This window comes from Pelodiscus sinensis, chromosome 5, assembly GCF_052426305.1.
Source record: "Pelodiscus sinensis isolate ZL-2025 chromosome 5, ASM5242630v1, whole genome shotgun sequence".
Classification (NCBI taxonomy): Eukaryota; Metazoa; Chordata; order Testudines; family Trionychidae; genus Pelodiscus; species Pelodiscus sinensis.
In genome coordinates, this window is record NC_143056.1 from 22,013,959 (window position 1) to 22,037,037 (window position 23,079).

A 23,079-nucleotide genomic window follows, 5' to 3' on the forward strand; every position below is an offset into this window, starting at 1 on the left:
TGAGCCCTAGGTTGAAGTTGGAGTTGAGCTGTTAACAATAAGGTAATAATATTTCTTACACGGGGACCGTCTTATGTTGTATAGTGCTCAGTGTGCTTTGATGCATGCACATGATGCTTTGAAAATAGAAATTGTGTTCTTTAATGTACCCAGCCCCGAATCATAATGTGTGGCCCATTGCCAGGTAACGTTTCATAAGTATGTTTCTCCAGCATCAAGAAGCATTCCCAGGATGAACAAACTCCCTTTTCTATTTATCAGTCATAATAATTGAGGCTCTGAATATTATAGTTTGGAAAAAGTCTAGTTTATTGCACTTGTCTCAAAGCACAACAAAAAAATAAAACAAAATCAAGAGCTCTGAAATAAAGAAAAGTAAGGAGGTTAAGTGTTTCAAATTATTACCTGGGCTCAGGATTAAGCAAATTACACAATAACATCCCATCAATTTAGAAAGGCTTTTAACACCAATTAATATTAATGAACAAAGTACAGTATTATGCAGTATACAAACAACTAGCAAGCATGAGCCATTACCAAGATGACTTTTAAAAAGTGTAATAAAAAGTATCAGTATTAAATAACACCATTGTATCTGACATCTGTTCCTTCAAAGGAGTGGAGAAAATGTCTTGTCCCTTCTCTGAACTGGATGACTTGGGAGCTGCCAAAAGATACTTTTTTAAACTAAATTTTCATTTGCCATGAGGTTCTCAAAAAACCCTGCCATGCTTGTGTAAATCAAACTGGGTAACTTCAAAAGCTGCATCCATTACAGTGCCAGTGCCAGACAGACTAAAAAAGAAATTCCATGGCAGTCCCCATATACAGATGAGATAGAATTCAAAATATATCAGCCATCAAAGGGAATCAAAACATGACACACACTCAGATCATCCGAGATTTAAAAATCAGACTGAGAACCAAGACAAATAGCGCACATGCTCTATTTTAAAAAAAGTGAACCAAATTAGTTCTTTTTTTAAATCAGATTTACATTCAAACCTTAAATTGCGTCTATTCCAACCAAGCACAGAATGTGCAAGAACTACTTTGAAAGATAGCAGAGGTTAAACAGAAACATGTCTCGTTTTTATGCATTGACTCCCAGGTTCTCAATACTGAATTTTCTTTCCACTTTTTCTCCTCGTCTCCTTCTGAAGCTGGCTCATTTACAGCATTGGTTAGCAGTTGTTTAAACATTCTGATGATGTATGAGTTTAAAATGTACACAAAGAAAAAAATTCTTCCACTTCCTTCAGTGAACTCAAGTTCTTTTCTTTTACAATTCTAGTGCGTAAAAATGAGGTATCCTTTAGAGAACATTTAGAATATAAAGAAAAATAAACAGCACTGATTAAATTTATTCAGCACATTGCCCAGCTCATTAAACACCTCTGCTGCAACATTTGTTAAGACACTTCAGAATTTAGCTAATGTAGCTAAAAATTGCAATATTGTTAAGCACCTCCCCACAATATCACATTTTATGGGAGACAGAACTACATATAGCTCTATTAATTGCCATATTTTTAAACTGGTACTTAAAAAAAAAAAAAAAAAAACTTGCCATAAAGCACTGGCTACAGGCACAAATACAGTGCAGCAAATACCAAGAAAGCTGCCTCTCACAATCCTGCCAACCTACCAGAAACCTGACCTACCACTTTGCTGCTATTCTAGTTCTGGGCCTCATGAAGCAAAGTTTCCTGATATTACGTGGGGTGGACAAATGTCCACTTGAGTTAGGATAATTTCAAACTTCTCATCTGTGAATGAAACCAGGTACTGAACCCAAGTGCCCAGAGAAGGACAATTAGTGAAGCATTGGAATTTTTGAACAAAAAAATGGTCCAAACAATGCTCATTTTGACATTAGTGCTGTACAATATGTTTTAAATCCATATTGGAATCATTTTAAATTTGTATGACTGATGACATCTCTCTATGTGGAGTTTTGAGTACAAAAAGAAATTGAGAAACATTTAAAGTTTCGGCTGTGGAGAAATATTTAATGCAACAGAAATCTCTCTCAAAAGAAGTACATATATATTAGTGTGCATGCTGTTGTAAAATATTTACTTTCATTGCTTAACTTACAGTCATATTTCCAAATGAGCTGCTAGGATAATACAATTTAACAATTTCTGTGTGCCACACTTAACTGTCTCCCAAGATATACTGGAACAAATGTGAATACACAATTTGAGGGTTATTTGACAGGTCAGTTTTTTAGTAAAAAAGTGCTAATATTGCATCTGAAATATAATTGGCTTTAAACACCAACATTCTCTATGCATGCTACAGGAAATCTGAGCATTACTCTCTCGTTATTCCACTGCTTCATGTGCTTGAGTGCCTTCATATCACTTCCCATTCATCTTCAAAATCATCAGGGTGAAGCAAAACAGAAGTGTCACTATTTTTTTGCAAGCTATGAGAGTGACTGAATGTCTTTGTGAGACGCTGAAGAAGATATCCTGAAGAACCAATCGCCCACAGTTCATCTAGAGGTGTCACTGCCAAGAAAAAATTATCCAGATTTTAATTAAAGCAGTATGTTACAGTTGCAAACACTCAAAATGCAACTTATATTTCATTAGGATTTTTCTAACTGAATCCAGGGAAGGTTTTTTGGGGGGAAGAGGAAAGGGAGAAGGGAATTATAAGAACCTAAATTAATGAAAGTGTCATGGTCAGATAAGGAAATAGCAGCATTTAGCATATTTATCTTTATTAGTAATTGATCTGAGCATCATCAGGCAGAATACATAGCAGCTATCATAAGATCGGTCAGTGAAGTTTTCAAATCATCATGCAGAACTGACTTGCCTGTTAAACAAGACACACTGCCTGGAATTTTCTTCCAGTAGTCTCCTGCTGGGTTCTTGTCAGTAATGCCATACCGACGGGCTACATCTCCATTTGGACAGCGGGCCCAAACAGTTCTTGTACTTATAGCCAGATGACATGCCTGCAACCCTAAACAGAAACACACAATGAAGGAAATAACTAAATGCTTTCTTATATAAGATTATGTTACATGCAATTTAAGAAGTGAATCAAGTGAGAGTAAGGTATTTTATGTAATTCTGTATATATCCCATGGGAGAATTTTCTAGCATAAAAGGCTGTCAAATTTTCCACATTTCTTCCTTGACTATTCCTTTCACTTTAAGATGGTTACTCAAGTGTGAGCAGAATTTGGTCTCAAGTTAAAATGGACAGGACAATGATCTCAGTATGATGGAAATGAGAATAATCTTGAATTTATTTAACTCTCTTTAGCCAAACTGTGCTCAAGGCATTGTGAAGACTAACTGTGTGGATGTATATAATTTTCTGCTTTCCCTGCACAAAATCGGACTCCCCTCCATAACCAAAATGCAGTCAGCACTACTCAGCCATTTAGGATAGGCGGTCAGGAAAATACTGCATTTAACTAAGGTTTTGGCAGGCAGATGGAATTTGTCCAGGATAAGGGGATTCATAGAAGCAGACTTGAAAAAGGAGATTAAGTTTATAATAATCACTGCGGGCAGGACCGTAATTTTGTATCACATTCAAAGATAGAACTTCTAGCCACACAGCAGTCTCAGGCACCTTGCTAAATATTGCTTTATTATCAATCCAGAAAAAAGAGTGCATTACCAGCACCACTCACTGCAGCAAGTTGGAAAAGGTGCAATGCTGCCTGTTCAAATGAAAACACTTCCAGAAGCTGAAATCCCTCATCAAGGGGCACTTACAATGTTTAGCGAAAGTGAGACCATATTTAGGACACACGTACTCAAATCATTAAGATTATCAGGTAACCAAATCAATCTTGTTAATCACAACAATGTAGCAAGTTTGGCAACAGAAGAGGTCACTAACAAACACAAACAGAATTAAAGTGTGGAATTAAACAGGACCTGAATGTGTGGAAGGAAGCTCATAAGCATACTATCGTTATTTTTACCTGGTACATGCTCCCAGTCTGTGCCTACCGGCATTTCTTCTGTAATTCCTATTCGTACGTGGACATTCCATTTGCTATCAATTGCCCATAGCATCTGATCATTTGGACTTGAATGAACACTGACCAAGTTTAATCCCACTGGCTAGAAACAAAAACAGTACTTAAAGTATCAGCCAGTGCAACATTTAAAACAAGACAATTTACTCTCTTCCAGGTGTCTGCTACAGGAGCAGTAAAACATGTCAATGACTTGAGACCAAAAAAGCCAAACTCACAAACCTTGGAAGTTTTCCAAACACAGACCACACTGCATAATTACCATAAAATGTAATGTTTTGCCTATCTTAACATCTTAATGTTGGGGAAAAAATCTGAGCCTACATAAATTGATGCTACTTTGCTTCCAAAAGCAAACTATTTTATCAATTTTAGAAATGCATATTTTAATTTGCAACATAAAAATTCAGTAATTGAAAACCTAAACTTCATTGTTCCAATGTTCATATGAACAGTCAGCACTGCAATTGGGATACAGCGAAATTAAAAATTATTTGTAAATTTAGCAGAAGCCTTCCTGTGCAGGCTGCTCATTATTTTCTTACTGCCTTCTCAAATTCAGCCAGCACACTTAAATTTCAACCTGTATTGACAAAAAACAAACATATTGGATATTTTAAAAAGTCCAACCATCTCTCACTTGAGACCACTGGGTGACTTGCCTCCACCACTCCCACCCTCCCCATTACTGAGGCAGTCTAGTTAGGTCTACAGCGTGAGCGAGGCGTGTGATTCAGTACATACTCACACTAACTTTCATTGAGGTAGAACAAGTATAAATAGCAGTATAGGGCAGGAAGAAGCCATGCCAAGTATAAATTCACCAGCTTCAGGCAGTCTGTACTTGGCATCTGCTATCACTACAATGCTACCATGGGTACATGGCTATTTATACTTGAGATAGCATAAGTATGCATACATAAGCAGAGGAATCACACTGCTCGCTTGCAGACATAGATGCAGATTTATCTTAGCTCTGGATCATCCACATTTTCACTAGAAGAGCTAAAATCCTAGTTTACTGTGAGCCCAGCGAAACAGTCCTCTCACTCTATTCCCAGGCATCAAGTTCTTACTCGGTGAGGACTCCTAGGAACTCTGGGGAGCTTTAAGTGAGCAAAGGGTAACTTATTAGGGAAGTTAGCTATCAGTTAATTCAACAGTCAACTAATTGCATGAATTCTCAGCGGTTAGTTGATTATTCTATAGTCCCCAGGGCCGGGTCGGCAGCCAGTGCAATCCGGCCCCATTCCCAGGGAACTCCCTGCCACCTGGTGCTGCTGCCTCTCTATCTAGAGAGCCAGTCTGCAAGGAGAGCCAGTTAAAAAACCTACTCCCCTTGCAGTTCAGCTGCTTGCCACCCTGCGCTGTTGCCTCTGATACAGAGGCAGCAACACCTGTCCATTGGGTGGGGTGTCCTTGCTCCCCGTGGACAGAGACTGCTGGGGGGGGGGAGGAGGGAAGGCGGAGGAAGCAGCCCCTGTCTGCAGGGGACTGGGATCCCCCGGGGATAGGGGCTGCAACCACGAAGCAGCCTCTGTCTGCAGCCAGCATGGCACCGCCACGGATGGAGGCTGCTTCACGGCAGCAGGCTCACCGTGGACAGAGGTTGCAGCATGGAGAGCCAGTATTCAGGGGAACTGGCTCCTGCTTCCCCACCCTAGCTGCCCCTAATACATAGGCAGCAAGAGGGGTTAGAAATTTGAATAGTTGACTAGATTTACCAAAAAGCCTAGGCTTATCCGTTAGCTGACTACTACATCCCTAAAACTTATCTGCTCTTCAAAACCAAGTGTTCGTTGCATCTCATGCCAGAGGATGTTTTGTAGCAAGGTAAGAATCAGGAAACTTAGCAAATGCTAATATCACTTAAAAATTGCGTATGAGTAAAAACATGCTTCCCTTTATATGAGCTTTAGGAGCGCTTCACTGAACATGACAGATACAGCTTCAAAAAGTCAACATTTTACAAGAAAATGAAGTATTTACTACCACATACTTACAATCAATGAATAAGCACCTAGAGTCTAACAGGGCAATAAGTAATAGCCAACAAGGATTTATCAAGAACAAATCATACACCAACCTTATTTCCTTCTTTGGCAGGGTTACTGATCTAATGAATGGGGGAAGAAAATGTACATGAGATATAACTTGATTTTAGTAAACCTTTTGTCACTGTCCTATGTGACATCCTCATCATTAAATGAGGCAAATATGATTGAGGTTATATTAACATGAAGTGGGTGCACAACGGGTTGAAAAACCACACACAGAGTATATATCAATGGTTCTCTGTCAAAATGGAAAGATGTATTATTTGAGATTCTGCAGGGGTCTCTCCTGGATCCAATACTAGTCAATATTTTCATTAATGACTTGGATAATAGAGTGGAGACAGTGTGTTTATAAAATTTGTGAATGACAGCAGCTGTAAGTATTTTGGATGTCAGTGTAGAATTCAAATAGAGATGTAGCCGTGTTAGTCTGATCTTGCTGAAACAAAAGACAGGACTATGCAGCAGTTTAAAGACTAACAAGATGGTTTATTAGATGATGAGCTTTCGTGGGCCAGACCCACTTCCTCAGTTCCACAATTTGATCTGAGGAAGTGGGTCTGTACCACGAAAGCTCATCATCTAATAAACCATCTTGTTAGTCTTTAAAGTGCTGCATAGTCCTGTCTTTTGTTTTAGAATTCAAAATAATCTTAACAAAGAAGGGTACACCTATACAGCAATATCTAACTAGCGTTAATTCGAAATAACTTAGTCTGCGTCTACACAGCAGGCAGTTATTTTGAAAAAAATCAAATGTACAACCATCTAATGGGGAATAACTGGCAGGACACTGAAAATAATCTGGGGGTTATAACTGGTAAATTAAATACGAGTAAACATGATAGTTGCAAAAAAAAGCCTAATATTCTGGAGAACAGAGTATAAGATGTACGAGACAGAGAATTGTTCCACTCTACTCAGCACCGGTGAGGTTTCAGGTAGAATACTGTGTCCAGTTCTTGGCACCATGGCTTAAGAAAGATGTGGACAAATCTGAGAAAGTCCAGAGAAGAGCAACAAAAATGATAAAAGGTTTAGAAAATTGACTTATAAAAAAAGATTAAAATACTTGGCATATTTAGTTTTGAGAAAAGATGACTGAGGGGGATATTTCAAGATTGTTGTTATAAAGATCAATTGTTCTTAATACCCACTAAGGACAGATAAGTAGTAATGGGCTTTATCTGAAGCAAGGGTGACTTAGAAACGTCAGATAATAGGAAAACACTAACCATAAAGGGAATATAAGATCTGGAATATGGTTCCTTGGAAGGTTGTGGAATCCCGATCACTAGAGATTTTTAAGAACAGGTTAAACTAAGTCCATCCCTGAAAGGTATAAGCATTCTTGGCCCTCCCTCAGCACATACCATGACATTTTTCACATGTACATGCCGTATATGCTTTTAAATGCTCTTTATTCTATGCAGAGAAGAAAATAAACACACCCTCTTATCCAGTCATCTGTTTTAGACAGGACTATCTTGATGGTTTTGTATACTTTATACTTATGCTCAACTGTGAGCCATTCTCCCAGGTAGTCTTGCTATCATGTCAATATACTAGTAATGGAACTCAACCTCTGGTCTGTGCACCTGTAGAATCTCTCAGGGAAAATGTATATTGTGTTGAAGCTTGTCAGATATGATAAGTGTAATCTGCAGAGTGTTCTAAGAAAGAAGACAGATTATTTTGTTGATGCTTGACCAACATGCCTCTGTACCAACCTATGGCAATTCAGTGTATCTCCAGTTTTGCTGGGTTTTGGAAATCTATGTTCAAAACAAGATAAGAAACTGGCAAGAAGAATGAGTGCCTAAGTCTTGGCTAATGTTTCATTAACAGTAAACAACTCCTGTATAAATACAATTAGATTTGAACTCCTACTTTTGAAGCAGCCCTACAATGTGTAGTATTACACTGAAAATTGCTTCCTGAAGAGAGTAAAATATGGTTTCTTTTCATGTTATGCTGTTCTAGGTTTGACTAAAAATAATGCTGAGTGAATCTGGATTATTCAACAGCTTATTAGTAATCTAAATCGAACCCTAACAGCTCATTTTATCTACTTCATCTCTGGTGGATATCTGAGTGCTTAAGTATGCATTAGGAGAGATGTGCATCTCCTCTCATATGATTTTAATCTTTCGTACCTCCTATTACAGACTTCAAATATATGTTATATAACTGGGCTTTCCACAAAGTTAATTACACCACTCAACTCCTGACTAATTCCTTACCATGGACTTTAAGAGAATCATTTATGCAACTATAATGAAGATGTAAACTTTCTAGCATATCTTATTAAGATTTCCACGGTTTTTCAGTGCAACAAAAAAAATCTGACAAAAACATAAAAATCACATCACTAACATGATACTTATCAATCACCACTGACTTTATGGTGCATCCTTTTGCCTGTTCTATCTCTTTAGGGTATAAGCTCTTTGACATAGACTCATGTTTGTGTAGTGTACTGCACAATGGGATCCTAATCTTTTTTGCAAACAGTAGGTAGTATTGAAATACAAATAATACCCTATAACTTTGTGAGTATGGGAGGAAAATTAATTTAATTAAATTTAATTAAATTAATTGGGGGATAGGGAAGGAAAAAACCCCTTTCTTCATTTCTTTCCCTCCCCTTCTCTTCCAACTGTTCACCTTTTCCAATATTGTGTTTCTCTTTCTATTGTTAATCAATCTTTTTCTGCCTCCATTCTTTTCTAGTGTTTTATTGATATATTTATCATTTTTAAGCCAACCTCCCAAGCCTTGCCATTTCTGATAACCCAAATTTCTGATTATTCAATCTAGCTCCAGCTGCAATAAGATCAGATAATTGAAGTTCTACTGTATAGTGTAGCAGAGCAGGCTAAAAGGGTTAGTAGAAGGGGACTATTTGGTGTCTGGGAGGTCGGCGGGCTAACATCTCCCCCCAGCCTATGGGGAGGGTCCACAGAGCCCAGAAAACCAACTGTTTACGTGGGACAAATAATGAGAAAATGGGGATGGGTGTAAGGCTCAAAGGGCTAAAGCGAGGGAACCAGATGGGGATACTGAGAAAAGAACCCCGGACAGCACCCACTGCTCCTCGAAGCTCTCGAGTGAGCCAGCAGACACCTCCCACTGGAACTCTGTATGGATACGTGAGTGGATACAAGAACGGAAATAGGCCCTACAGTTGCAGGCCCCTCCCCCAGCCAACCTCTGCTCCCTGGTTTTATAGATTGTCAATTAGGCAATATTGGTAGCAGGGGAGAGAGGCAGCTCTTACAAAAGGAACAGCAACAGTCCTAGCTAATTAGGGGCAGCTGAGACAGGGCAGCTGCAAATCAATTAAGGACCAGGCAGGGGCAGATGACCGTTTTGCGGGGCCCCGGGCAGCATAATTCCGTGGGGGCCCCCCCTTTGCCACGGCGCATGCGCAGTGACGCCATGCGCATGCACAGCGGTGCCACAGCACATGCGCGGGGCTTTCTGAAGCGCGGGGCCCGGGACGGCCGCCCCACCCTATATCCGCCCCTGAGACCACGTGCAGTGAATTCAGGCTGCCACGAGACCTCTTTAAAAATCCTCCCTGGGGGCGAAGGGAGGGAGAGTTAAGAAGGAGTTTGGAGTGTGGAGGTGGAGAAAGACAAAGACAAACAACTGATAAGGAGACCAGAGGAGCAAAGCAGAACAGCATCAACCCCGCTAAAAGCAGCAGGGGGAAGTGAGGGGTGTGGGCAGGGAGTGTTTGAGGACTCCCTTTTCCCAAGCAGCCAGAGGAGGACTGCCCACTCAGCCCGGACTAACCCGGGGCATTAGCCCCATTGCTCCATTGTTTTGCTGTGGAACAGAGGGCCAAATGCCAAAACAAGGCAAGTGTCTCTTGTACTGTGGCTCCTAAACTGTGGGACAGTGGGCTGAACAGGGGCCAGGAGCCCAGGAGCAGGACTGACCCTGCCACAATAGGTTTATATTTTTTTTCACAATATCTAAAAACTAAAGATTCTCTGTAAAAATGCAAATTTCACATTTTTCTATGGTAAATGGATTTCTGGGATCCCAGATAAGAATGGTAACTAGACAGTGGTACAAGACTGGATGGTGTTCTTTTCCTATTACTACTAAGAAAAAAATGTTACTGGAGGTATATAAATCAGTATAAATTGCAAAGAGCAAAAACGTTGCAATTTTACACTAAATCTATTTATCAGAGACAATTCTCCCTAACGTTTACTCAGTTTCCATTAATGGGATTTATACACACTTACTGATTGTAAAAGAGGTCATATTTGTAACTATAGAATGGTTTGGTACTTTTAAAGAGTAGCATACAAGTCTCCCAATATTCCTGACCAAGAGCTGACATACCAAAACCTTACAGGCTTTTATAGGGGTGCTCATTACTGTAGACTAAGTCCTTCACAAACACTAATGAATTTAGCCTTGTTACTTCTGTCAGGTAGGGGAGTATTGCCTTCATTTTACTGATGGGGGCTACTGAGTCAGAGAGAATTTAATCTATTTCTCAAGATGCAAAGGAAGTCTATTTTTGAGCTATGAGGACCAAAAGCCAGATTCTCCTGACTCCTAATCTACTGCCTTAACCACACCATCAGAATGTCTTCATCTATTGAGTCTGAGGTCTTCACAATCACCTCAGACATTGACTAAAACAGACTGCATGGTTTTCAACAAGGAAACCAGTGCATTCATAAATCATGAATATTGTGTTCTCGGTCAACAAAATCATTTTTTGAAAGCAAGTTTCTGTTCTGCTAACATCTAAGTGCTTGAAAAAAATCAGTGCCGATCAAGCATTTTATAAATATAAATAAGTTAAAATTGAAATATGTAACCTTCCAAACATCAGCTGTGAAAAGACGTCAAAGAATGACAATAACTAAAATAGATAAAACAGAAATGTTTGTCACAAGCTTAGTAGTTTAAGCAAAAAGCACCTGTAGAATTAGACAAAGAAGCCTGAAAATTCAAAGCCTGTGTCAAGAAAAAGACTTAAATTGATTGATTCCTTTTTCCTATCAATGGTCAAAGCAGAAGAAAGTTCTCATCTTTTTGTAGAGTTTAAATCAGACACAGATGTCCTACAAAATAGAGCATTACCAGTAAATTGGTCTTTTGGGGCCATTTCTGTTACCCAGAAGTCCAAGTACTGTTCTAGGTTCTATTACCTAGAAGTCTGCTAGTGAGTATGTCAATAATAAGTGTCCTCCCACTTACTGTGGAATGGACATGAGCAAGCACTTGAAGAACAAGTGACTTTGGGGGAGTATCTTTGAATACACCATCTTTGTAAGGTGAAGATGCAGAGAGATAAGAATTGCTTCGTGGAAGGACGGTATGTATATTAGGGACGTCAGAGGTTAACTGGTTAACCAGCCTGGCCAGCTACACCCCGCCCACAGCCACTGTGGACACAGATGGCCAGAGTAGCTCCCCCACCCATATGGTTAACCAGTTAAACAAAACATTCAACCAGTTAACTGTTTTAGGTCGTTTTTACATCCCTAATGTATATCTCCTTTTCATACTATATTGTTTTAGCTTTAAACAATGCATTTGGCTAAGTTGCATTATTTGGTCTCAAATATTTTGTATAAAGAACCACAAATGTCATAATACATGTAGCCAGTCTGACAACAGTATGAATCTTCCTTCCATCCCACACTTCTGACTCAGAAATGCTTTAGAATTTACGCTTTAAGAACTCCATATTACATTAAACATCTTGGAAGGAGGATGGGACAATCTTCTTGACCTCTCCTATACCTATTTCAAACATCAAGCTCCAAAACATTTTTCCTCTCAAATATTTTAAGGTGTAACATAAGAGACAAAAAAAAAAGGGTGTAGTCAGCCCAAACCCAATTAACCATACACAAGATGGTCATGCCCCAGTTTATAATTAAGAACCAAAGAACGATGGGTCACTAGAAGAAATTAGGTAGCAAGTTTAAAACAAACAAAAGGAAGTTCTTCTTCATGCAGTGCACAGTCAAACCATGGAACTCCTTGCCAGAGAAGGTTGTAAAGACCAGAACTTTAACAGGGTTCAAGAAAGAACTAGAAGCACTACAGAAGCCACTACCAGATGGTGAGTGTGGGATGGACTCTCCAACACCCACCCTTACTCCAATCATTTCTAAGATTTGACAGCCTTTATTTGCAACACTGACACACATACCACCAATGTGTCCCTCTAAGATTTTCCATCTGTGTGGAATAAATTTTGTTATGCTCACCAAGACATATGCAGATGGGCACCACCAAACACATGCTGCTGGCTGTGGTCAGATGTGGGCACTTTGCCAATCAGCTGGATGGCACCTGAATCTCTCCTGGGTGGCACTCAGCTTACAGGGAACACTGCATACCACTTAAAAATGTATTTTCTTGTGGAAAGCCCCAAAGAAGCACATGGCTAATTTGAAAAACGAGCAAAACCACAGGGCTCCCGCCAGGAAGACTACTGTTTGCTCTACAATCCATGCCCACCCATGCCCCATGTCTTTTCATTCCCTGCCCCCCCAATTCTGCTATGAAGTTTATTTAAAGAACCCCCAAAACAAAAACTGCAGTCTTTCTGCTCAACTAATCCAGAAGTTCTTTTCTGAAGATTATTCAGTACAATATATTTCTCAAACTCTTTCCTTACAAAATGTCATTAAGACCAACTTAGGTGCTCTTAAAAACTGCCCCAAAACACACATCCATACTACTGGACTAATTACTGAGTTCTCATTCCACCACATCTCATTATGTATTTTGTATTGATCAATATTTTACAAAAAACTTACTAAAAATGTTTGAGAGAGTTTTAAAACATTTTGCAGGTATTCTATTTGAATCCCTCCACTTCTAGGTCTCTTTAAAGCTCTAGCGAAGTAACAATATTAAATGCAGATATATGGTAGCAAAAGAAGTATTATTTGGATATGAAGTAGTTTTATTTAGCTTTTGCACTTCACTATGAAGGATCCATTTTCCAAAAATTAGTACTTTGGCATGCGTACACATGCAAATTTTGCATGCAGAACTACAGTGGTACAGTTACTACAGATGCATGCACAATTGGGTATTAAATACCTAAGAATCTCTCTGCATGCTCAAATACCAGATTTCCACCTACATTTACAATAACTGCACTTGAAAATAGGAACATTGTAATACACAGACTACTTCATATATGGACCTCAGTCCTCAGCATTTAAACTTCAGACCCCAATAAGATCACCTCCATAGTTATGGAAAGTACAAGATGCCTCATTGAAGAAAGAAGCAAAATGCAGGACAATGTAGCACTTTAAAGACTACCAAGATGGTTTATTAGATGATGAGCTTTCGTGGGCCAGACCCACTTCCTCAGATCAAATAGTGGAAGAAAATAGTCACAACCATATATACCAAAGGATACAATTAAAAAAAAAAAAAAAGAAAGAAGGAGATTTCTCAGAGAAGCAAGCACTCTTCAGCTCTGTTCTATGCTGTCTGATAATGGTCATTATCAAAGCAGGATTTAAAAAGTATTAATTCATGTTATTTGAGGACTCTTAAGATGTTTGTGCTGTAAATGCTACTCTCAGTAGATGGAGATGGCAAACTGAACCTTGCTAATTTTACAAGTCAATACTGCAGCATTTCACTCTTCCCAAATTAAATACAAGTAACCGTAAGAAGTCATTTATACAGACACAGCAAAGCTAGATATTTTTTTAAAAGCACAAAATATTCCCCCAAATTTTTGGTATCTTAGACTCCCAGATTAGGAACAAATGCTTTATATCTCTGTAGTGCTTTGAATCTCACTTTGCATACAGCTAATATTTCTAACACTGATGATTATCAACACCTTTTTTGTATACAGCACCAGATCACTTCTGGCCTGAAATACAAGCTTTGAAAACTGAGGTTTTTACTGAACTTAATATCAACTACAACAACAACAACAAAAAGTTTCCAAGACTAATTAATTTTCACTGGAAACAAATTAGCAAGCATTTCTCTGGAGTGTCTGCCACAAGCATTAAGAGACCACAAACAAAAAAGTGAAACCAATTAGCTTATTTTCATTGTTTAACAGAGAAATGTAAAAGGTAGATAGCTTAAGGTGAAGACCAACCACAAAGAAATCAGGAAATGCAGATGTTCAGGTCCTAAAAAGAAGAAAGTGAAAATACCAATTTAAGATGTTTTTAAAAGGAACACACAGAAGACCAACATCATACAGTGCAGAAATCTAGTTCCAGAGTCTTTAGGGTGTGGTAAAAACATTTTTGGTACCGATAACAGTAGTCAAACACACAACAAGCTGCACATATACTTCCTGAACCATAGGATAGTAGCAGTATCTTAAAACAAAAAAGACTAGAAGCCTAGAATTCTTAACACTCGCTTTCTTGAAATCTAGGAAAAGGAAAATTGTGTCTCATTGGCAGTGGAATCAGTCTGAAACAAAGACTTTAAATAGTTTTTATTACGAGTGCTAAAAGTGTGATTGTATATGTGTGTGCACGTGAATACGAATGATTGCCTGCAAATTAAAATGCTTCAACTATAAAGATAGTTTCTACAAAACAAAGCACTTATTTGAAATAATATTTTCTAAAATCAGCTGAATAAGCACTAATATGCTGTATTTGTCCAGTTTCATTTATCTGTAACATACACTAAAACACTCATGTGAAGCTTTGTCAAGTCATTGTTTTCCTAACCCTGCTTCCTGACTAAAAGGCAGTTCTCTAGGAAAATCCTTTCCTCTTCATCACTTTAATAAGTCCCATCTGGTTTAGGACAACAGGCACCAGCTCCTCCAGACCAGTCTATATATTAGTCAGAGACGAGTTACTAGAATGTATTGCCTCCACGGGACATCTCTGGGACAGTGATGCAAAATAATTTATTCATATTGCAAATGAAAAATTTGCTTTTGAGATTAATGTGTTTTTGTGCCCCACTGTAAATACTTTGGTATCAGAGAGACTTGGTGGGAATGACACACTATTGGAATACTGGAACAGAAGGGTACAGTTTGCTCAGGAAGGATAGGTGGGGGAAAAAGGGAGGAGGCGTTGCCTTAATTTATTAAGAATATATATACTTGGACTGAGGTGGAGAAGGACATAGACAGACTTGTTGAGTGTCTCTGGGTTAGGTTAAAAGGGTAAAAAACAAAGGTGATGTCATGGTAGGGGTCTATCACAGACCACCTGCCCAGGCAGAAGAGGTGGATGAGGCTTTTTTTAAACAATTAACAATTATACAAAGTGCAAGATTTGGTGGTGATGGGGGACTTCAACTATCCAGACATATGTCAGGAAACTAACACAGCAGAGGACAGATTATCCAATAAGTTCTTGGACTACATTGGTGACAATTTTTTATTTCAGAAGATTGAGAAAGCTACAGAGGGGAAGCTGTTCTAGATTTGATCTATCTTGAGCAATTTGTATCATCTGCAAATTTTGCCACTTTACTATAAACAGAGGGGCAAACGGTTATGTTTCTCTTTAGGCAGTTTTAAGGATTGATTATGATACAACATGAAATGTGAACTGGTCACAGATTTTTAACATATGTGCAAAAAATTACATTACCCAGTTTAGCTGTCAGAATTCTAAGTTTTGTGCTGGTAATAAAATCAAGTTGGAAGACCAGACAAAAGTATGTAGATTTACTATTTGTTCTCAGGACCCCTAATCATGGACCAGGATGGCGCCACAGATTGGCGTTTTCCCTAGGAGTAGTTGGTCGGACTGCGCATGCATGGTAGGCACCTTGTGCCATTCACACCCTTGTGTTCATGTGCATGATCCGGCTCCCGCCAGTTCCTCATATCTGCCCGAGTATCTGAAAGATATAAATTAAAGAACAGAGACACTGAAGCGGGGAGGAAAGGCAGGAAGTGGAGCACCCACGGGGACACACATCTTGAAGAATTGTTATTGCACAAGGTGAGTAATTTCCTCTTCTTCTTCTTCGAGTGATATCCCCATGGGTGCCCCACTGTTGGTGACTTGTAGCAGTACTCTAGAATAGAGGGCAGGTGGGTCTCAGAGTCACCGTTTGATAGCTGCTGATAATACTGCCAAGGCTACTGATATATCCTTAGTCAGGTGTTGAGAGTGTCTAGGACCATTTCTAGGTTCCAGATCGGTGGTGGTGTCCTATGAGGTGGGTTAAGATTTCACAAACCCTTGATGAATCTCTTTGTAGTGGGATGTGAAAACACTGAGAAACTGCCTATTGTGTGATGGAAAGCGGTGATCACTGCCAACTGCACTCAGAGAGGCTACAGCTAGCCCAGATTGTTTTAAGGAAAGAATGTAATCTAAAATTTGGTGCGATGGGACTGAATATGGTTCAAGTTGTCTACCTGTGCACTATGAGACAAATGTGCACCATTTCTTTAGGCAAGTAGAATGTGTGGTGTGTTTCCTGCTGAGTATCAAGACCTCCTTCACATGGTCTGAACATCTCATGTTGGATTCCTCGAACCAATGAGGAACCAGGTTGTCAGGCACAGAACAGGAGGCTGGGGATGCACCAGAGTGCCCCGTTTCTGAATCAATAGATCACTGTGTTCAGGGAGGTGATAGGGTGGATGAGGAGACATCCACTAGGGAAACCACGTTTGACAGGCCCAGAATGGGGCTCTGAGTATTACTATCGCCCTGTGTGACGGGGCGCTCCCGCCCCGCACTCAGGACGCCGGGGGGACACACCGGAGGGTGGGGAGCACATACGGCCACAGCACGACGGGCTGCGCAGACGCGCCAGGACCCAGCATGGGGAGCGCTGGGAGGCAAAGGGCGCCAATAGACAAGGCCCAGGAGGGAGGGGCCAGAGAGGCACGGGCTGATGAGGTCACGGGGGAAGGGAGGCTCTGGGGCATCGCGGAGGAAGTGACGGACAGAGGGAGCGGAGCCGGCGGGGGATTTAAACCTGGGGCCGGCACTGCGAGGGGGGAGGAGGAGAATGGAGCGGCCGGGAGGAAGGAGAAGGGAGAGGTGAGGCCGGATAACGCGACAGGGGCGAGCCTTAAGGACTGGTGGAGTAGGAAGCGGCCCAGGGCAGGGTCGTGGAGCCCGTGAGCGGGTGTGTTTTGGGGCACTTCCCCCATCCGCTAGGGAGGGACCGTGGGTCCCTGCCTTCAGGGCCCTGGGCCGGGGTTCGGAGAGGGGGCTGGCCCGAACCCCCCTACTCTGCTGACCGACGAATCCAGCTCGGGGTGCATACTCAAGAGAACGGACTAGAGGGCCATCGGCTGTGTTGTTGGCGCACTCTGACGGCCTTGTTTACACCCCGTCCTTGTTAATCTTCTCAAGGACTCTTGGAATTAGCAGGTTTGAAAGAAATGCATAAAGTAGATGCCTTTACAGTCTAGGAAAAAGGTGTCCCCTAGTGATCCTGGTCCTGCTCCGACCCAGGAGCTGTACTGAGGGCATTTGGCATTCTCAAGAGGCAAAAAGGTCTATTTGGGGAAATCTCCAATGACAGAATATAGGATGAAGATCCCAGTGATGTAGCTCACACTCGTGATATTGTACAAAATGTCTGCTCAACGCATCTGCTGTGACATTGGTGATGCCAGGTAGGTATGATGCCACCAGTTTCACCTTATTATGGATGCACCAGTTCCGTAGGCGTATGGCTTATCCTCACGGAGATACCTGTGAACCAGTCCCCCTCATTCAGAGCTTGGATGATGGATGCCAGGGTAACCATTTTAAACCACTGTTTGCAAAGGTATCAATTGAGTCTTCAAAGATCGTGAATGGGCCTCCAATCACCTGTATGCTTCTGGGTGAGAGAGTAGTGAGAATAGAAGCCCTTGCCCCTGAACTCGTCCTGTACCCTCTCTACTACTCCAATGGAGAGGAGGCGATGCACCTCTTTCTTCAATAGGGTCCTTGTAAGAAGGGTCCCTGAAAAGGGATGGGGATGGTGAGGAGGTTGGCGGAAGGGATGTAAATGAGATGGTATAATCAGATGTAACCATTTCTAGAACCCAGCAGTTGGTTGTAATTGAGGCACAGTGGCGGTAAAATGGTTTCAAACAATGTTGGAAGATAGGAACCTGGTCTTGTGCAGCCATATGAGGGGGAGGTCTAGCATACCCCCAATCAGGGCCTCAAACCTGCTGTCTATTGTTTTGCTGAGCAGCGGTACAGTTATTTTGTGGGTGCTTTCTTTGAGGGCGCTGTCTGGTCCAGGATTGATCGGATCCCCTTTGTTGGTATCTCAAGTATGTGCTTGAGTAAGTATCTCAGTGCTTTTGGTATGGTGCATACCATTTTCAACTATAGGGGAGCGCACACATGCCCAGTGTACGCAGAGTCGTTCTAGAGTCCTTGCCTGTTCGTACGACCTTATCAGTGTTTTCCGCAAACAACTTGTTTGTCGAAGGAGAGGCCTTCTACTTTGGATTGTAGGTCCTTTGGGACAGCAGCCGACTGTAATCAGGATGCTCTCCACATTACGACTGAGGTTACAGTGGAGCGTGCTGCTGTATCCACCACATCAAGAGCCATTTGTAAAGCAGTTTGCACCACTGTATAACCCTCTTGAACACTTGACTTTAGAACTGATCTTTTATTATAAGGTAAATGTTCCATGACACCAATAAGTTTCGAATAATTATCGAAGTAGTGGTTTGCTAGGAAAGCCAAATCGTTTGCAATGTGCAGTTGCAAGGTAAATGAAGAACAGACTTTTCTACCAAAGAGGTCAATGCACTTACTCTCTTTGTGGGCTGTGGTGTTCTTGTACTGTGGCACCCTCGCTCTCTGCTGGTCTGCATCAACTACCAAGGAGTTTGGTTGTGGGTGGGGAAAAAAGAAAGTCCAAGCCCTTGGAAGGGACAAAATACTTTTTGCCACCCCATTTGTTAGTGGGTGGGATAGAGGCTGGGGTCTGCCATATCTTGTCAGCCACTTCCATAATGACCTCATCAATGGGCCATGCAATTTTTGCCCACTGGGAGGGTTGGAGGTTCTTAAGGAGACAGCGCTGCTTCTGTTTTACCTCAGACAATTGAACATCTTGACTGGCTGCCACCCTCTTAAACAATCGTTTCAGGTCATCTGTAGGTGAGGTATCCCCAGGTAGCACTGCCTTGTCCAGAGAGGAAGAGGACTGGTCTGTGGGTGAGGTGTCCGGTGGTTGTTCTGGTTCAGACAGTTGTCCTTCCTCAAGTTCAGGTTGTTGGTGAGGAGGAGAGGTGCTCTGAGGAGGTGAAGTGGCAGGGAGTTTACAAGCTGGGATAGAAGAAGTTGTCTAATGGCAGCTAGACACGGGTCAGTAACAGCATAGAGACCAGTGCCTATGGTAGATAGGTGAGTAACGATATAGTGTACCCCAATGGGGCAGAGGATCATGGTAGTGTCTGCATCTGTGGTACTCACAGTAAGACCATGTGGGGGAAGAGTGTCTAAAGGAGAAGATACTCCTGCCATCTTCATAAAAGGTTGAGTGTGCTGGTAATGTCAGAGACCTGGGGATTATACCGAACCTCTTGAGGAAGCAGGAGGAGATAATGATCAGTGCCGATGTGGCGCATCACAAGTAGATATATAGTATGGCACCAGAGAGTGGGGGGGGGGGGGAGGAAGAGGAGGGAGGAAGACTTATCTATAGTGTCTTCTATGGGTATGTGTATCCTGATTGGTAGCATACATCGGAGCCAGTGAAGGAGGTGCCAGTGAAGACAGTACCAGAGAGCAAGATATCCGTGCCAGGATAGGGGACCTCGGTGTCTCTTTATTAGTCTTTGAACGGGCCATAGACAGTGCCGGTGGTTCATTCAGTGCCAGTGGTGCTTTAGCGGGGATTGTGTCTCCGGCTCTGGAGATCTTGTAGTGGCCAGTGACATGGTCAGCATTCGTGTTGGTGCCAATTTCGGTGCTGGTGTGGCAGTTGTAGTGGACGGTGCTGGCAGTGCCATGATTTGATTTGTGAGGCATCCTTAGAGCGGGAGGAACTGGTGCCTGATGTCCCCGGCTTATCACCGACACTGACCCTGGTGGATGAATTTGTCGGTGAAGACCACGCTGGTGAGGCCCTTTTCTCAGCTAAAGAGCCTGAACAAGGGGAAGTGGCTCTACATTTCTTGGCCCTGACTGGGTCTGAGCAAGGTGTAGAAGGCATGTCTGCTGGTTGAAGGGCCTTGTCGAACAGAAGCATGCAGAACTGCATCTCCCTGTCTCGTCACGCTCTAGCAGTCAGTTTAGAGCAATGGGGGCACTTCTGTGGTATAGGTGCTTCCCCAAGGCACTTGATAGATGAAGAGTGCCCGTCTGGCGCAGACATGGGCTTGCGATGTGTCGCATTTTTTAAAACCAGGCGAGCCTGGCATGATATCTGTAGTAACGGCAGGATTTCATCAAACTACTGTTCCATTTCTTTAGGTTTTGGTTTTTTTTAAAAAGCCAAACAGAGAAAGAAAAAGACAACAACTAACTAACTACTGACTATAACTTTACTCTAATAGGATTCTAATTAACTATGAACAATTCTTCTGACTAGATTCTGTGAAGAGAGGAGCTTGCTCCATCTGCGACCGAGGGCGGTAACAAAGGAACTGGAGGGAGCTGGACTGTGTGTGCAAATACAAGAGCACTAATGGCATGAGGAGCCTACTGTGCATGCATGATCTGACCAGCTACTGCTAGGGAAAACTCCAATTTGCTAGGGAAAAGTGCCGGGACAACCAGACACCAAGGCTATGTCTACACGGCAGACTTCTTGCACAAGAACAGCTGTTCTTGTGCAAAAGCTTGCAGAGCATCTACACTGCATGCGCATTCTTGCGCAAGTAAATTTACAGTAAAGCATCGGAACAGAGGGTTTCTTGCACAAGAGTTATTCCTCTCCCCAGAAAGAATAAGCCCTCTTGCGCAAGAAGGCAGTGTGGCTGGGCAACAGGGATTTCTTACGCAAGAAACCCCTATGGCTAAAATGGCCATCAGAGCTTTCTTGAGCAAGAGATCATCCACACTCCCATGGACACACTTGCGCAAAAGCAAATGGCAGTGTAGACGCGCTCTTGCACAAGACCTTTTGGGCAAGAATTCTTGCACAAAACAGTTCTTGTGCAAGAAGTCTGCAGTGTAGGCATAGACCAACAGTGGAGCACCCACGGGGACATCACTCAAACAACCAATTGTGTTAGGTACAGTACAAGCAGAACAAAAATTTGGTCCTTGCCACAAGGAGCTTAAGATTGTTCGAAATAGACTGCTTAGAGGAAATGGAGAAAAATTTTCAGGCTTCACAAATTCAGAGTAGAAAAAGATGATTTACAGCCAATTGCATGAACTTCAACAGTACGGATCTGCTCATTAAAGAGAGTGAATGGCAGTTACACAAAATAGTCAAACAGTAGCCATCTAAGTAAATCCTTTCCCTTCAATGATAGCCATAGAATTAAAAAACAAAGCAAAAACAAAAAAACCTGTTTAAATATATAACTTCATTCCACCTTCTTCTCTCCATAAGGTCTTTGTTATAAAGCAGAGTACAGATTAGTGGGTGAATTGCTTTTTCTCTATTTTTGTAATTCTGTGTCTACTTTATTTTTATTTTTTTAGTGTGTGAGACTTGGAAGCACTACCTTTGTATTTATATTTCATGAACATTATATAACACAACATCTGAACACATGATATAGCGTAGAGTTCTTTTGTATTGTATATAATGCAATAAAATGAAAGGCGCTCTGTATTTGCTATAGTCAAATCATACCACAAAGCGATTTTTGATCCGTCAATGGTGCTATATAGCAGCTCACCCTAGGGCAAGAGAATCATTGATAGTTTTAAACATATTTTGTGATGTTTAGAATTGCAGAAACTATTAAATGGAACAGCCAGAAGTCTAGAAAAACACTGTTCCCAATTTTACAGCACTTAATCTAAGTCTTCTTACTAACCATAATTCTAATATAAGACAGGAAAGAATGAAACAAGATGATACAGCATACCTTTTTTTACATGAAAAAATCACTGCAATCCTTGTCCAGACTGTAGGGAAGAGGACAAAGAGGGGAAGAGGATGGAGAGATGAAGAGAACAGGAATGCTTACATATCAGTTTTAGATGATTTAATCAGAGTGCTTCTAACAAAGGTGAGAGGAGGGATTTGGTTAGCTAATTTTGTTTTGATTGAAGTCTTTATCAAGACTGCACTATTTCTGAATACAGCTTATGAAACTGCTTGAATACTGATATATACAGAATGCTATCATAGCACAGCTACCAAGGACTGACACTGTTAAAACGGACCCTGGAGTAGTTTATAGGCACTACATGAGTCATGAGATCTGGAATACAGAAGATCATATTTTTGACATTGAAGAAAGATCTAAGTTTAAAACTAATTACACAATTCTATATTTTGAGAGAGCTTCTGTACCTTAAGCAACTGAAATGCAGTTTTGCCTTTTGATTTTTTTCTTTAAGCAGAAAATGTAATTGAACTGTTCATAAATATTTCTGACAATACTCTTGCAGCTATGAATATACAGTAATGCAGCATTATAATTAAGGGACAAATATCAACTAAGGAGCATCTTATAGTAAACGAGGTATTATTCCCTGAGCGATTCAGTACAGGCAGTCCCCGGGTTACGTACAAGATAGGGACTGTAGGTTTGTTCTTAAGTTGAATCTGTATGTAAGTCGGAACTGGCGTCCAGATTCAGACACTGCTGAAACTGACCGCCAGTTCTGACTTACATACAGAATCAACTTAAGAACCCCAGGCGTCCCCAAGTCAGCTGCTGCTGAAACTGATCAGCAGCTGATTCCAGGAAGCCCGGGGCAGAGCAACTCTGCCTGGGGCTTCCTGTAGTCAGCGCTGGTCAGTTTCAGCAGAAGCTGACTTGGGGACGCCTGGGGCAGAGCAGCTGGGGTGCTACTGGACCAACCCAGCAGCACCCCATCTGCTCTGCCCCAGACGTCCTGATTCAGCCGCTGCTGAAACTGACCAGCAGCG

The 23,079-nt window shown here is 41.4% G+C and overlaps 1 protein-coding gene across 7 annotated transcripts in view; it reads right to left on the reverse strand.

Annotated features, from left to right (window-relative positions):
• Positions 1-291: 291 nt before the first annotated feature.
• The window catches only part of TECPR2 (tectonin beta-propeller repeat containing 2), an 88,798-nt gene continuing 66,010 nt past the window's right edge, over positions 292-23,079 (reverse strand). For 3 of the 7 annotated variants that reach the window (XM_075926539.2, XM_075926537.2, XM_075926538.2), the window contains exons 18-21: positions 6,105-6,134; positions 3,962-4,103; positions 2,833-2,982; positions 292-2,519 (exon numbers count right to left, since the gene is read on the reverse strand). In XM_075926539.2, the coding sequence (XP_075782654.2) occupies positions 2,362-2,519; positions 2,833-2,982; positions 3,962-4,103; positions 6,105-6,134 (480 nt within the window). In that variant the 3' untranslated portion in view covers positions 292-2,361. Of the gene's footprint in view, positions 2,520-2,832; positions 2,983-3,961; positions 4,104-6,104; positions 6,135-23,079 lie in introns of those variants that run through there. The other 4 variants (XM_075926541.2, XM_075926540.2, XR_012903291.2 and 1 more) reach the window with 3 other exon arrangements.